This window comes from Vicugna pacos, chromosome 36, assembly GCF_048564905.1.
Source record: "Vicugna pacos chromosome 36, VicPac4, whole genome shotgun sequence".
Lineage (NCBI taxonomy): Eukaryota > Metazoa > Chordata > Mammalia > Artiodactyla > Camelidae > Vicugna > Vicugna pacos.
Window position 1 is genome coordinate 351,150 of NC_133022.1, and position 17,171 is coordinate 368,320.

At 44.0% G+C, this 17,171-nt stretch overlaps 1 protein-coding gene across 1 annotated transcript in view; it reads right to left on the reverse strand.

The window, feature by feature from the left end:
• Positions 1-505: 505 nt before the first annotated feature.
• The window catches only part of ZPBP (zona pellucida binding protein), a 45,451-nt gene continuing 28,785 nt past the window's right edge, over positions 506-17,171 (reverse strand). Inside the window, exons 7-8 of the mRNA XM_072955481.1 lie at positions 12,871-13,048; positions 506-716 (exon numbers count right to left, since the gene is read on the reverse strand). Coding sequence (XP_072811582.1) covers positions 622-716; positions 12,871-13,048 — 273 coding nt within the window. The 3' untranslated portion in view covers positions 506-621. The remainder of the gene's footprint in view (positions 717-12,870; positions 13,049-17,171) is intronic.

Genomic DNA, 17,171 nt, shown 5'->3' on the forward strand with positions numbered 1-17,171 from the left:
TGACTACTCCATTCTAAAATGTCCAAAACATAAGTTAAGGGACTTTAACCCGGAAAGTTTAAGACAGTCACACTGAACTGTATTAAAAGCCCGTGGTGTGGTTGGGATGAACCACTTAAAAGTGGCCAAAAAGTGCAATAATAATTAGACCTGCAGGCTTTTTAAAAAGTGACTTTGAACCAAGAAAGGTCAACTGGAAGGTACAAAATCCCCAAAAATTAAAGCAAAGGAATGAAACGGACACATTAAAATGACTGTGGAAGAAAACAGTGGCCTGAGATTAGTCAAAACGTAGTAATGATGGAAGGGGCTAGTTTTGAAAAATCATGAAAAATCTTTTGGGCTAACTCAATACATTACATTTTAAAACCATTTTTAAATCCGTTATCCAGGAAATATGTTGGGAGTCATATGCAGGTCTGGCAGCAGTGAACAAAGACTATTGGATTTTCGGTTCATAAAGCATTTGGACGTACAGTGTTTCAATTAAAACGAGGACACACCGTTTTTTGGTAAAATCTGATACATTTAATGTTGGCATAATAGTAATTTATGACATTTTAATATTTCAAAAATACACTTTTGTGTGTGACAAATCACGGAAGAGCTCAGAATAGTGGCCTACAAGCACGCTTTCGCTCCAAACACCAGGCTGCCGTTGCACTGCAGGCAGTGCGTGCCGTCCCGGGGGTTGTAAGATCCAGGGCTGCAGATCACTGCGGAGGAAAGAGGAGTCAGTAAGGAGCGGGGTCCCAGGCCCACGCAGATCAGCTCTGCACGGAGGACACGCTTTCAGAGATTTTTTTTTTTCAATTGTGGTAAAATACACATAAAATTCACCATCTTCAGTGGTGTTAAATACAGTCGAATCGCTGTACAACGGATCTCCAGAACTTTCTCACCCGGGAAAAACTGCAAATCTGTCCCCGCTAAACTTCCCGCAGGTCCCCGTCTCCTGACTCCTGGCAGCCGCCAGTCCACGAGCTTGGCTCCTCTGAACACCTCATGTAAGTCAAACGTGACTCTTCACCCTAACCCAGCTTAAAGCAAGACCATGACCTCTCACAGGTTTCCTAATCACGTGACGTGATGCTGGAAGGCTGGCGGGGCCGTCCCGTAAGGCGCAGAAGCGATTAAAGGTGCAGAACCAAGCGTGACGGGCAGCTGGTCCACTCGCCACCTCGTTTTGGAGGTGCCGAGACCGCTCGCCCGTGGGGAGGCCTGCGGGGTACTTCTAACGGTCCTCTGATTTCAGTTCCTACTTCTGCCCCGGGCCGAAATGTGTGGCTCTGGAAAACTTCCTCAGCCTAACTTCCCTCAGCGTGATCATCTCAACAAAAGGATATCGTGCATCGTGAGAAAGAAGCCAAGGTCACACACATCCCCGTCCCCGAGTAACCGCGGGATGCTGGGCCAGGAGGTCGGCTCTCCTAGCTCCAGTCTTCCCCGCGGCGTGGGGCCAGGGAGCCCAAGCGATGCCGCCGGTCCTCCACCCCGGCTACCCTGTTCCTCCTTGTCCTGCCGCAAACGCAGGCCGCCCAGGACTCACGCGGATGCTAACGGCACCCCTGAGCCCGGGGACTACGGGCCGTCTTCCTCTAGCGCCACGATTTAATAAACAATACACACCACCAACCGGATCCGGGTCGTAGCATATTGTGTAATTTCGCATCATTCCTTCTAAAGTATTTTTTTTCAAGTTGGGAAATATTTGAACTGTCACTCAGATGAAGTATTTTCCATTCTAGGTTCTAAGGAGTTCCTGAAGTTTCAATAAGCATTTTATTTGGGAAATAATGTTCCAGATGCAAAACAAAAAATACTGGGTAAACAAAATTAGATAGACTTATTTGCTGCCGTAATGGCGACGTGTGTAAAGTGAGAACGTGTACGGTTAAAACTCTCCTGGTACGATGTTTCTCGCAGGTGTGTGACGACGGTACACTTTCTCTCAAAAGACGTACTAATATTTCTAAATCTCTAAAATTAAAATTAAAAACTTAACCAAAAAAAAAATAAATAAAAGTAACAATAGTCAAGCAACAAACGGGGAACCAGTTTGCAGCTACAAAATCAGCGACGTCTGCTAAACAGAAAACATAAACAGTTGAGATGAAGCCGTGATGAAAGGACAGAAAACTAATTCAAAAACAGGCATGAAGGAACAGAAAATCTGGAGGAACCTGTAGCAAGCAAAGGGACTGAGTCGGTAATTCAAAACCCCCAATAAGGAAACTCTCAGGGCGGGCTGGCTGCGCTGGTGACACTACCCGGAAGTCAAAGGAGAGTTGAACCAATGCTGCTGAAACTCTTACGAACACACAAGAGAAGGAACACTTCTTACTGAACCTATGAGGTCGGCACTGCCTCAAGTGGATACTCTGTAAATGTTCACAGAAGCAGCATTTACAGCAGCCAAAATGTATAAACAACCCAAACGCCCACCAGTGGATGCGGGCGAACACGTTAGGTATAAACGAACAACGCAGTATCGTTCAACCATAAAAGGAACGGCATATGGGCACGTGCTCCGACGGGGCTGAATCGCGAAAACATCACGCTGGGTGAAAACGAGCCACACCCGAAGCGACACGTATGGTGTCTGTTCACTTACGTGAAGGGGCCAGAACAGGGACAGAAAGCAGGCTGGTGGTGGAGAGAGCAGGCAGCAACCACTGAACAGGCACCGAGCTTCTCCCGGAGACGATTCAGGTACCTGGGAACTCGGCAGCGCGGTGTCTGCACAGCACTGGGTTCTCAACGCCACTGAGCTGCTCGCGCTACGATGTTCGCGTGGAGCTGCATTTGACCCATGGGCCAATATAAATTGGTGGAATGCGTGTAACTGATAACCAGAAAGGGAAGAGAGAACAGTGCAGAAAGCAGTAAATGACATACATGACCCAAATTCGGTGCTGAAAGGCAGACTACAAAGCCACGCTTATTACTAAGGGAAGGAAGTCGATCTGAAAACGCTACACACCGTCTAATTCCAAATCTGTGACACTCACACTATATACAAATGTTAACTATGACCTTAATATGAGTGAAAAATTCCTAAAAGAAAACATAGGGCTAACTCTTCATGACTTTGGGTATGGCAGTAAATGTTTAGATATGGCAACAAAAAAATAAATAGGACTTCACTAAAATTTAAAAAGCTTTGTGCATTAAAAGACATTGTCAAGAACTCTGTCAAGTGGCTGAGAAGCAACGTTAACAGGGTGTTATCTCCAACTGACATGAGATCTAAGAAAGAGGGAGCGTTTACATGAATGTCTAACAACGTAGACTTCCACGCAAGGACTATGACTAGGAACACAGAGGTGTATCACATAACAATGGAGAGTCCAGTCATCAGAACAAACAGCAATCCTAAATGCTTAATTAATCACTTAATTACTGCGTTTCAAAAGCCTTGTTAGGAAGTAAAGGCGGAGCCGTCTGACCCACAGTCACAGCCGGGAGCGCCGGCGTCTCGCTCTCACAGACCGACACCGCACGTGGGAACCGGAGCCACGGTTCTCCTGCGGGGCCGACCGCCGCCACTACGGGCACGAGGCCGAGCTCACGGCCCCAGTGCGCACGGAGCGTTCGCTCCTCAGGACGAGCCTCTTCCTGAGCCTCAGAACCTTTCTCAGGACAACTCAAAGTTAATACATGGTGCGTTTTCTAAACAGACAAATTTAGTTGGAAATCAACAGAATAAAGACATATTGGAAATGACCGGTTATATGGGAATTAAAAAGAGTGCCAGTAAGTGAGCCCTGGGCCAAAAAAATTACAAAAAAAAAAACACTAGAAAATATTTTGTGCTGATTGAAAACTTAAAAATAAATCAAATTAGTGGGATGAACGTAAAACAATCTTAGGGAGAAACATACAGCTTTACATGCTCATGTGAGAAAAGAGAAAGATGTAAAACCAATGCAGTGTGATGCTCTCTTAAGAACCTAAAGAAACTTTTTTTTCTCTGTGAGCTACCGTAAGATCTTGTATACATTTCCCTGTGCTCCACAGTATAATCTTGTTTGTCTATTCTACAATTCTGAAATCCCAGTCTCACAGAGAAAAAAAAAATGTGACAATGAATATATGTATGTTCATGTATAACTGAAAAATTGTGCTCCACACTGGAATTTGACACAACATTGTAAAATGATTATAAATCAATAAAAAGAATTTAAAAAAAAGAACCTAAAGAAAGTAGAACACATTAAGTTTCAATGAGAAAGCAAAAAAAAATAAGAAAATGTTAAAGAGAAGATATTAATCAAAGAGAAATCAAACCAACAAAAAAAATCAATGAAGTGAAAGCTGACTCCTTGAAGCCACTAATAAAACTGATAAACCTCCAGCTAGAGCTTGTAAAACCAAAAAGAATTAGTCAAGATAAATGAGCAGTATCAGTAATCAATGAAGAAACATTACTACAGATTCTACAAAATTAGTGGTTAAATAAGACAACATGGTGATAAACCTGTGGAATAAATCTGACCATTTAAAGAAAACAGACAAACACCTTGCACATACAAATTCTAAAAATGGACTCAGAAAACCTGAAAAGCACTTTGTCCCTTCACCACTGTAATTACAATTCCTCCCACAGGGAGCTGCAGTCCTGCTGGAGGGGTCAAACCCTCTCATGCCCACTCAGCCCACTGACGGCAGCTGAAAACTAGAACTAAGAATGTCCCGACTGCCTGGGGGGGTCACTAAAAAGCAAAAGACACTGGGTGACTCTAGAAAGGAAGTTAACAGAAGTGACTCACACAGAGACAAGCATCACTTTTTTTTTTTTTAATTTTCTCTCTAAACTGAGATTTGCAATCATACAGGTTGCGGCCTAACTACCATGTTCACTGTTTGGAAGGTTATGTTTCGGATGACAAGTTTTCAACGATTTTGTCTCTCGAGGGAATGCAATCTATTCACATCACAGTAGGCTTCTTTGGAAAGACTAACATGCCAATTCTAAATTATATATATAGTACTTAAAAAGCCACAGAATAAGCAAAGTAATTTTTAACATAATAGGATAGTCATTATTATAAACCTACAGTAATGAAGCTTCGGTGAAACAATAAACATAAAGGTGAACAGAGCAGAATTAACCCCACATGAATACAGTCAGTTACATTTTTGACAGAGGTACCAAGGAAAACTTAATGGGAAAGGAAAATTCTTCACCAAGTGGCGCTGGATTTCCAGGACAGGCTATCTGCATTTGTGAACAATGATTACGGACTCTTACCTCATATCAAATAGAAAAATCAACTCAACACCCAGCGTAGACTTAAATGCCCAACCCCAAAATACCAAAACAAAAAGCCCAGCTGAAAATCTTTGTGACCTTAGGGTGGGGAGAGGTTAATTAGAACACAAAAACACACGAATCACAGAGAAAAAAATTAATAAACTGGATTTCTTCAACTTTTTGCTTTGAAAACAAAAATTCCAGCCACAGCCCAGGAGAATGTATTCATGGCACATATACCAGGAGAAAACTTTTGTCCATACTATACTGAGAACTCTTACAACTCAGTAAGACAAACAACCCACTTAAAAACGGGGAAGATATTTGAACAGACACTGTGCAAAAGAACATCAACATCCAACAGGAACTTGAAAATACCTTTTAAAAAGGAAAATTAAAACCATAATGAGATACCACTACACATACACACATTGGAGTGGCTACAATTAAAAACAGTGATCATATTATGCTTTGGAAAGTATTTACAATAGCTGGAACTCCACAGTTTTGCAGGTGGAACATAAAATCGTACGGCCACTTCAGAAGTAATTTGGCATCTTTTTTTTATAAAGTTAAACATACACTTACCGTATGACCCAGCAATCACAATCATAGGTATTTTTCCAGAAGAACTGAAAACATATGTCCACACAAAGACGTGTACAGGAATGTTCACAGCAGCTTTATTTGTAATGGCCTAAAACTGGAAACAACCCAAATGTCCGTCAACAGGTGAATGGATAAACAGACTGTGGTATGCCCATTCAATGGACTACTTACTACTCAGCAACAGAAAGGAGCAGACTATCAATACATGCAGTAATACTGATGCCGCCCAAAATCATCGTGCTGAGGGAAAGAATTCAGACAGAGGTTACGTACTGCACGATCCCATTTACAGAAAATGATAAAAATGCATGCAAATGTATAGCGACACAAACACACCGGTATTTGCTTGAGAATGAGTGCTGAGGTAGGACTGATTCCAAAAAGGCATGAGCAAAATTCAGAGCCATGGCAAAGGTCCTTCTCTTGACTGCAGTGATCGATTCATGGCCGTATACACGTCCAAGCCATTAAACTGTGTGATTTCAGCATGTGGAGTTAGTTAATTGTATGTTAATGCTGAGCCCAAATTAACGTTTAGCTGAGACATCATTTATTGATCATTGTGTTGACTGACTCAATAAAAGCTAAACGTATAAAATCCTGAATTGGGATGAAAATACCAATTTCTGATAATGGATCTATTATTCATTTGTATGTGCAGAAAGGGGAGAAATGGATTGCTCAGGCCTTCACTGGAGGCTTCAGCTGTGTCCTATTTAAATCACTTTAAATCTTAGGACACGAAGCAAGTGACAGAACACGGAATTTGTTTGCAATGAGTGATGTATGTGTGTTTACAACATCATATTCTATATTTCTAGATGTTTGAAATGTAACATTATAAAGAAAGATTTTGCTTCCAAAGAATCATAATGTATCAGACACACACACACACACACACACCCCTTCCCCTGAAAACCAAAACCAAACAAACCTCAGAGACAGCTTCACTGAGGAATGAAACACTTGAGAAAAAAAATTATTAAAAGTTTTACATAAGCCATTTACAAAAAAAGCAAGAAGAGGGAACAATTGCAACTCATTTTATAAACAGCAATGCCCTAATAAAAAAAAGTTTACAAATATTTACAAGAAAACTACAGACCCAAGTTCCACAAAAATCCTTAATTAAGTATTAGCATTTACACCCCATCAATATATAGAAATTAGGAACAATGATTGCATGTAGTTTATGAGGTCAGTTCAACAAAGTTGGCTTAACTTCTATGTATCAATCAGTGCACCATAAAACATGATAAAAGACATTAAACATATAATCAACTCAATGATCTATAAAAATATGACAAAACTCAACCTCATTCATGACAAAAAATCAAAACAAATAAGGAATGGAAGGGACTTTCCTTTGTCAACTGGATTAATGGCATCTCTGAAAACCCTCCCACTAGAACCACGTCTACCTGGAACAGGAGAAGGCGGCCAGCTCTCACCACTCGTGTTGAGCACTTTGCTGAGCGTTCCAGCCAGGCGAATGGGGACATAAAACTAACAAAGAGCATGGAAATCACAGATAAAGCAGTAAAATGGTCTTGACTCCTAACTGGGATGATTAGGTATGAAGAAAATCAAAAAAACAAAGAATAATTCTTAGCACTAAAACTGAGTTTTAGCAAGGCCACGCAATACAAGGTCAGTATTTCCAGAAGAAAACAGGAAAAAGTTGTCAGGAATCTGAGGTAAGCAGAAATCTCTTGGATGGACACAGTATCTTTGAAGCAAAAACTGAAAAACTTAGTTCAGTATTTGAAAGATATCATTAACAAAGTAAAAAGAATACAGATGGACTTGTTGCCAGAATATGTAAACAAACCTTCTAAGTCACTATCTAGAAGAAATACAACCCAATAAAAGGGTAGAAGAAAAGGTCTGAACAGTTCACAGAAGAATACAAGTGAGCGCTCAAAGAGAGCGTGGGAAGATGTTTGACATCGTTAGTTACGAAGTCAATACAAAGTGCAGCACAGACAAAACAGCACCACACCCTCATCGGGACGGTGAATATCTAAAAGATGGCCAGTACCAAGACCGCAGGAAAAACGAAGAATCTAGAAAGCTCGCACACTGCCCGGTGGAGGTATGAAACCAAACAGCTGCTCTGTAACAGTCTGGGAATTTCTCAGTAGTTTTAAAATACGTTTCACCGTTATTAACCTGCAACTTAATTCTTATGTGTCTGCCCAAGAGAAACGAAGACGCAGATCCCCAGCAAAGCTTACAGAGAAGCTTTATTCACAATAGCCAAAAGCTAGGAACAACCCAAACGCTGACCAAAAACGGAATGGATAAGTAAGTAGTGGTGAAGTTAACAGGCAGTTGTAAGTGGTTACAGGGTGGCATAAGGGAACAATTTGGGGCGATGGACATCCCTGTATCTTCACTGCGGTATTGGTTAAATGGATGAATTCACCTGCCCCAACTCACTGAACTGTGCAGTTAAAACGTGCACTTTTTCAAAGGTAAAATGAGTGCATTTATTACATCTTAATAAAGTTGCTTAGAACGTATTTCCCCACAAATACTGCGTGGTCTCATCAAATTGGGTTTAAAGATTCCAAGTAACAGGCAGATACTACCTGATTGGATTTAACAAGCCAGATCAAATTATCTGCTGCCTAAATAAGTACGAAGACATAAATTTAAAAAGGGGCTAGTAAGAGCTGCAGCGTTTGTAGCGGTCAGTTTCATGTGTCTGTCTGGCTAAGGGATACAGGCACGGCCGTGAAGGCTCTGTAGATGAGATAAAAGTTTATAATCAGCTGACTTTCAGAAGGCAGGCTGGTGGGCTGACTTCATCAGCCGAAAGCCTGCGGACGGAGCTGAGGCTCCCCTGAGAAAGGGGACATTCTGCCGGTGGACTTCCGCTTCAGACGGCGCCCAGGAGTCCTGCGCCGGCCCTCCCCGAGGGCTTGCTCTGTAAATGTGACAACAACGTAGCTAGCTGTCACGAGCACACAAGCCAACGTCTTGCGGTAAATCCCGCAATATGCACATACCCGACTGATTCTCTGGTGTAACTCTGATAAACCGTGGTAGCACTAAGGAAGAAGAATCTGAAGTTGGCAGTATTAGTATCAGACAAAGTAAAGTCAGAGGAAAGGCTGCTACAAGGAATGAAAAAATATTTCATTATGATCACGGTGTGGCTATAACCAGAAGGATACAGCATGAAACATGTTTCAGTAAATTAAAAAGTGTTCTAACCACACAAAGCATGTTCTCTGATAGCTGAATTGTATTAGGTTTCAATAAAAGAAGGATCTCTGGAAATCCCCGTAACATTTGGAAACTGAACATCACAATTCTAAAAAACAACTACCTGAAGAAGAAATCAAGAGAGAAACGAGCATTTTGAAGTGAATGGAAATGAAAGCACAACAGGGCACGTTCTGTGAGGCGCCCCTGAAGCTGTGGAGAAATTAATAGCTGGAATGCTGCAAGTTATTAAAATGTTGCCCCCCCAAATAACCTGAACAGCCACACGTACTAAAGAAACTGAATTTTTAGCAAAAAAAAAGACCAAACAAACAAACAAAACAAAAAATTAAACTTCTCAACAAAGAAAACAAAGGTTTTACTCTGCTGCTTCCAGGAAAATGCAGGAGGCAAGGGGGAAACTGATGAGGGCACTGTTAACGGATTCTTTCAAGCAGGTGCACAGATGCAACACACTGACAACCAAAAGGCAGCAGCCATTTTTACAGAACGTGGCAAGCGGACTCAAGAATCGGAACGGAGGGGCAGTGGGCCTCCTGGTACGTAAGGACAGAGACTGGGACTCACTGAAAGTTACAGCCACCTGCTGCAGGGATCGAGGAGCAATCAGGGGAGCAAGAGAGTATTCAGAAACACGCCCACCTACGTGGACACCTGAGCGCAGCACCGGGTGAAGGATGAGCTTTGCAATAAACGGTACTGAGAAACACGACATAAAAAATACTCAGCTGGGGTCTCAGTGTCGACCACCTGCTCACACTCAGTGAGCACTCTGTATTTCTGAATTCTGACATCTCCTGGATGAACAAAACGTAAGTGCTATAATGAAGGCATTTTTGAGTTTCTAAAGACAAGGAAGATTTGGTTTATAAAGGGCATGTGGTAGGTTAGGCAATGAAGCCGGGGTTTTAGCACTGAAGGTTTAAAGCAATGAGATGATTACATCTGGAACTGAGACGTGTAACTGGAAGCCATGTGGGACAGGGGCTCAAAAGGGGAAAAAGTAAAGGTCCTCCCTGGCCACTCAGGGGAGGACCGTGGCCAGCCCAGGCACAGGGAGAACGGACCCAAATTAAAATCGTTACATCGGGAATGAAGACGAGGGGATAAATCCGGGAGGAGGGCAGTGAGGCAGAAAGAAGGGAAGGAGGACTTCCGCTGGCCAGTGAGCAAGCCCCGACTGGCAAAACCGCGACTCCTGTGGGGGAGGCTTCCAGCCCGAGCAGACAGCGGCCGGCGGGGAGACACCGTCCTTACTCCACGTGGCTGTAAAAGTTTGCCTTAATCTTCTGAAAATTAACGCTCAGAATCCATTAAAAGAAATCCCAAGAGGTCTACAGTTACCCATACACTGAGAGAGAGGTTAATTTAAGACGGTGTGAACGTTTTGAATTGTTAAAGCAACATACCCAAAAAAATGTGAAAAATCAAACTGTTCATTTTTCTGAGATCAGTACTCACATTTCTGTAAATCCACACAAGGAAACGACTCGAAAAATTAGAGCTAGTTAAGTACAACTGTAAATAACATTTAATACAACTGTAAAAACAGGAGATACTCTAAAGGCCAACATAAATGAAATGTTTGAACGTAACTCCTGTAATTAGCCGTTTTTAGTAAATAAAAGCCATGTGCAGACAACAGAAGGATATGGAAGAATGTTTACAACTTAATGGCTAACACAACAAAAGCCATACTAATGTCCTCATTCCTGCGAACCATTTATTGATAGCTCTGTTAGAATGGTAAATTTATGAAGACAAAGAGCAGGTGACAACCACACACAAAGGAAATGTCTGAATGTTGGAGAAATAAACACTGGTGAACGTTTATTTTTCTTGAGTATGCCTTCGGTGTTATACTGTTCAAGCTTCAAGGGAAAATTTAAATTTTTTACCTTTTTATTATGAAATGTTGCGCACAGGAAAAAAAAAAAAGAGACATGAATGTACCGTGCGATGAATGTCTGCACAGAACGCCTGGGGACGATTCAGGCCTCACGCGGAACGCTGCCACCGCCTCAGAAGCCCTCTGTGTTCCTCTCTGTTCGTACTTCCACCCCGCCCTCCAGAAGTCGACACTATTCTTCTTCCGTGTTACGGTAATGCTTTCCTCGGACTGCGTGGCAGTTTTAGCTGTTAGCATCCGTGAACAAATCTCTGTAACACAGACCTTCCTTACGCCTAAGCGGCATGCGTTGACCCTACTGCACTGGGCTTCTTTTCCACACGTTGTTGATAAGATGCACCCAGACGCTTGTGCCCCCCACCCATGCATCGCGGGCACGCCCCGGCAGCGTTCCAGCGGATGAACGTCTCACTGTCACTCACACATTCTACCACGCATGGACATTTGGGTTGTCTCTAGTTTGGGACCATTAGCGAATACGCTGCAAGGGAAGTTCCCTGAGAGTCAGACGCTAGATCACAGAGCACGCGCACCGTCACGTTTACGGTAACGCCAAACGGCCCCCCAAGGGGCATCACTCACCCACTCGGGCAGCGTGACCGCGTCTGGGACGGCACGACACGCCCTTCTCCGCACCTAGCACGTGAGGGCTGGGTAGCTTCCCCAGCCTGACAGCTGTGTAGCCAGAGCTCACTGTGTTTTTAACACACACTTCCCTAGTTACGAAAAGGCTGGACACATTTTCACGTGTCCATTGACCAACTGGAATTACGTGTTTGTGAAGTACTTGTTCAAATCTTCTCCCGTTTTTCAAAATTGCTTTGTCCTTTTCAGAAACGTTTTCTAGGGGCCCTGGATACGTTCTGGGTGCCAGAAGTCCGAGGCTCAGTCACGCCCTAGCTCGGGTGGTGCTTACTAAGAATGTCTTCGAAGTCCCGCCGCGGGTCTCCAGTCACCCACAAAGCCCTCTTCAGGGACACACGTTCACCTTTCAGGCCCCCCCGACCTCTGTCTCAGGCTGCTCTATATAATCCTATATAATCTCCCCTTGGGTCCCTTCCCTGCGGTTTAGCGGTTTCAGGTTCTCTAATTAATTCATGGATGCACCTCCTGTGTCTCCAGACTTTGCCAGCTGAGAGCACATATTTGGGGGGAGCAAAACAGTTATTTTTAGAGGCAGAAAATATTACAGAGATTTTTACATATGTTTACTATATAGTTTCCATGGTGTCTGTTGTCAGGAATAAAAAGTTGCTTAATGAACTTGATCACGCAGGACAGCACATAGAAACATTAATGTGAAAACCACACAGTAAAATCAGGGTACCTGAAAACAATGTTCTCTGAACTTTTATAAAGGCAAAAAATATTGAATGGTACAATTATTTGTACCTCTGCTCAGAGGTTCAAAACCTATTATTTCACTTAAAAGAGTTATGTTTAACTATTGCAAAATGCTTAGAATAAATAAGATGCAAGTATGCAAAAATTCTAGTTCGCCTTAAGACGTCACTGAGTGACGGTATAAACGCACTTAACAGGCAGCCGCAGCACTCAGTTTCGTTTTCACTGCTTGAGTGATAAACAGCACCACAGGTTATCAAAACGGTGGCAAGGCTGGCATTTCTAAGTGCTTCATTAAATCGGTACTGTACTTCCTAAGATAAACATCTCAGTACATTTATCCAATTTCATACCCTTAAGCAAAAACAAAATCATGAAAAAGTTAAAGCAAAATACAACTTCAAATAAATTAGAGAAATACCTTAGTAATAATAAAAATAAGCAACATTGTTAGGTAGCGTGAAAATAAGTGAATTTTCGCAAACGTAAGCCGTGAGAATCAGAGCTCGTCACGTACCACAGCACTCAGGACACTTCGGGTGTTTCAGGACGTTTATCCCGAACCCGGGGAAGCAGCGGTTCATCCACACCATCTGGAAAGTGCCTTCGATGTGGTAAATCTCAGGCAGGGATTCTGCGCGTCTGCCCACCACTTCCACTTGCTGACTGAAAAATCTCTCTATGAGGCTTTTAGCCTAAAATAGAAACAGAACTTTTTTCATATTACATTATCATAAATATATCATCACATTATATTATCATAAAGAGATGTATTGTAGGACAAGTAAGGTTGCTTGTGTATTCAGAAGCAGGAGAAACAAACTCTGTCTTTATCTTTTCTTGAGTTCACAGAATATAAATCATACACATAAAACTGAAAAGATGTCACCCAGAGGCCTCAAATGTTTGCAAATGTACTTCCCGAGACAACACAAAGGAAAATTTCAATATATAACCTACCTTTTCTGGTGCCCCTGGGTTTGAAGAACACATGGATGGACACTGGAGCAACACGAAGACAGCTCTTTGAAGTTAAATTTACCTTTAAGCAATGCTCTCTAGCAATGAACTGTTCTTAAAGAAATGTACTTTAAGAATCTTTGTAAGAAGTCTCCTGAGGCGGCCAGCCGCTCCACTCTTCCCACAAAGAAAAATTAGGTTTAGAGACAAGAGGGAATAGAGCACATGTTAAAACTCATAGCTCTGTTTCAGAAGTCAAATGTCCAAAGTAATTGAGGCTTCACTCCAATCTCTGATAATTAGTTACCTCTTGCCCGGTAGTAACTACCGTGGCGCGACTCCTAAGGTTAACAAGAGGCTTGTAACATCTCAGTGACTGGTGCGCTTCCCCGTCGGAGCAGGAGGGGCGGGCAGGAGCTCACACCCTCCGGCAGCCAGCCGCCCTCCGGCTCCCCTGCGCTGCCCTGCCCTCTGGTCCCGCCAGGAGCGCGGGCTCCGGGCACCACGCTCATCTACGACCACTAACGGTGTGCCCCAATCTACTCGTTTCTTCAGGTATCTTGCAAACTGCGTCCCTCCCACGAAACTTTCTATAAATAACTGTAAAAAACATTTTTCAGTATACTGTATTCAAGTCTTATTCTATTCCTGAATTGCTGCATTTTTTACAGATGAAATAGTTTTCCTGGGCTTCTAATAAATTCTGTCAAGTTTGCCGCTATTTACAATTTTGGCTAAGGAAGTGCTTTTATGAAGTAATCAGCCACAAACCTGGTATTTAATTAAGTATATTTAAATGCGGGACTGCCAACGGAAGTTTTAGGAGACACAAACATACTCACTTGGCTTCCTGACACCTTATCCAGAAAAACAAAAAAACAAAAAGCAAAAAACAAAAAGCAATGGAACCGGGCCTGAGGAAACCTGGCAGGAACAAAAATCATGTTGTAAAGCAGATGCCTGTTGTCCTTGTGAAAAGCAGGATGAGGCTAAATCTCTTATTTGACAAAAATGGAAAGAAGGTAAGGAATTATCTGAATCATTAACAGATTTTTTTTTATACTAAGTGTGCTGATGGTCGACAAAGGGTGAAATGGAGGAACTCTCTCAGTTGGGCAAGGAGTAAAGATGATAAAGCGAAACTTCCTGGACCAGTCTGGACGACGCGAGAACAAACCGTAATTACAGAAACACAGATAAATTCATCAGCTGACTTAACGGAACAGACATCAGACTGCCTAGCCCAGGCTGCTTCTCCCTTCACTCCCCTAAAAAAAACTTTACAGAAGGATCAAGTGTGCATACATGGGGTAAGCTCTGTAACTACCAGGTATATTGACTACTGGACGATAGGAAGAAACCATTACCACCGCAACAAGAAGCAGTTTGTAAAATAAACTTCTGGGGGGGCGGGGGTTATAGCGCAAGTGGTAGAGGGCCTGCCAAGCATGCGTGGGGTCCTGGGTTCAATCCCCAGGACCTCCACTAAAGAAAAAAAAATTAAATGAATAAACGTGATTACCTCCCCCACCCTCCCCCAAAATAAAATAAATTTCTGCATGGAGAGGTTGAATAGCTTGCTTTAAATGCCATCACCTGCCCCCTGTTCATCAAATTAGGGACCGAGAGAAGGGCCGAGAGAGGCTTTCGTGTTTGTTCAACCGAGTCCAGCCAGCTCAGAGAGCAACTACTTAAAGCCACGGCGTCCCAGGACAGGTAAGAAACGTCACACCGCGCACATGCCCGGAGTCCGCCTGGCGCCCCGCCACGCCCGCGGGGACAGCGAGCACGTTCCAGGTGCTGCAGACACGGCGCTTTCAGGACGGAGTCCGCTGGAGACCTTTGGTTAACACCTGTATGGGGTACCTCTCTGGACAAGGGCTACAGTTATCAAATGGGGCTGGAACAACAGCAACACCACGTGGAAACAGCGGTAAGGTGTCTTAGGGAAAAGGGAAACAACCGCGAATCCGCACGGGATTGTTCAGCGAGCAAAAATCGGGGGGGTGTGCAGACCCTGCAGGACATGTCCCAGTGAAGCACTCCTGAAAACGACTGAGGCGTCCCTGTCACGCAGGAACACAGCACGGACAGCGCACGCGCACGCGCACAGCGAGCGGGCGGAGACTCTGGGGCAAAGCCTGGCTGCGAAGCAGAGGGCGCAGGGCAAGGGTCACGTCGCCCCGCGAGTCCTGGGAAAGCTGGGCTCCATGCTAAGAAGTGCACTGAGTTGCAGAACTTGGCAACGCAAAAGCGTAGCCTCGCTCTGTAGAGACGGCTTCAAGCCTGAAGCCAAAGACAAGAGTCCCCTCTCCACCCCGGGCGTCCCTGGGACGCGGCCGCTCCCCAAGGCCTGAAACCTGCTCTAGAAAACCGGGTTCTCTCCGAGAAAAAGTGAAGGCGAATTACAATTCAGGTTTTGAAATTATTAGAGATCTCAACTGTGACACTAAGGTGTTTAAAGCAGCGTATTTCAAATCGGAGAAAGCAGAAAGGGAGCGGGAGGGCAGAAACGACACTTAAAGATGCAGACGGTGTCACATCTGCAACCACACGGTGGGCCAGAGACTCTGAAGGATCCTCCTGCTAAAAAGCACCCAACTGGACAGAACCGAACAAAGATCTTGTGTGGCTGCGTTTCAACGACAAGAGAGGAAGAAAAGCGGCAGAAGGGAAAAAAGGACAAGGGGAGGGAGAGAGAGAAAGAGCAAAGGGCATTAAAAATGAAGAGGAAATTACAGACCGAGCACTAGCCAAGTGCCCATCTCATTTCACATCAGTCTGAGTACTCCAGCGCTGTAATTTACCAGCCGAAAGAGACAAGGAAAAAAAGCCTTGAACCTGTTAAAAAACAGGCAAAGCAAAGCACTGAGCAAGACACTAAGTACAACAGCAGAGCGAGAGGCGATGAAGTTCAGTCACAAAAGGGAAATAACAAGACACCTGCCTGTGGGCCCTGGGGCAGGGAGGGGCGGGGGCGGGGGCGCGGGGCGGGGGTGGCGGAGCCCAGACTCCTCCGTGAATTCCTACACAATGGCTGCCTTGCAGGGCGGGCGTGGGTATCGTTACTGTGTTTGCTGTGTGGCACAAGATGCCCTGGTCAGAAACTACCGTAACGTGTGGCTTTGCTGGGGAACAGCCGTGGACCGTCAGGCCACGCTGCGGAGTAGCGCAGACCACCTAAGCCAAGGGGGTGCACCTGCCGACAAAGTGCTGCTGGTGAGAGAGGCCGCAGCGGCCAGAGTTACGAGGAAGGGGATGGAGTGAGAAGCAACAGGAGGGACAACAAGCCGCGAAGTCAGACCGTCAGCGGCACCTCGGCTACCCACACTGGAAAACGATACGAAGCACATCCAGACATAAGTGGTTAAGGAAACGCAGGACAAGAAATTTAAACACCACAATAAAAGAAACGGTGTATCTGAAAAATAAGCCACTTAAACCACAATTAATGGAGGGAGTGGAAAAATGGAGTGAAATTTAAAACGCACTGGACAGACTGAACGTCAGATGAGACCCAGCTGGGCCAGAAATATAGAACACTATAAATGACTGGAGAAACTACTCAGAATAAAGAGCACATAAAAGAAGGGGGGAGAAAAAAGCAGGAGACATGGAGAAATCGAGATAATCTAAAACTGTACTAAATGGAAGTTCCAGAGAAGCAAATGGAGCCAAAGGCAATTTTCAGAAGTGTTCTGGCAGAAGAATCTCCAGAACTGATGATGAAAGCAATGAATCCTCAGACTGCAGTGGAACGGCACGTACTGGAAGAGGAAGCACGACCTGACAAGAAAGGCTGGGGTGCAAGGAGGAGCGGAGAGCAGAAGGAAAGAAAAAACGGGCAAAACTCTGGGG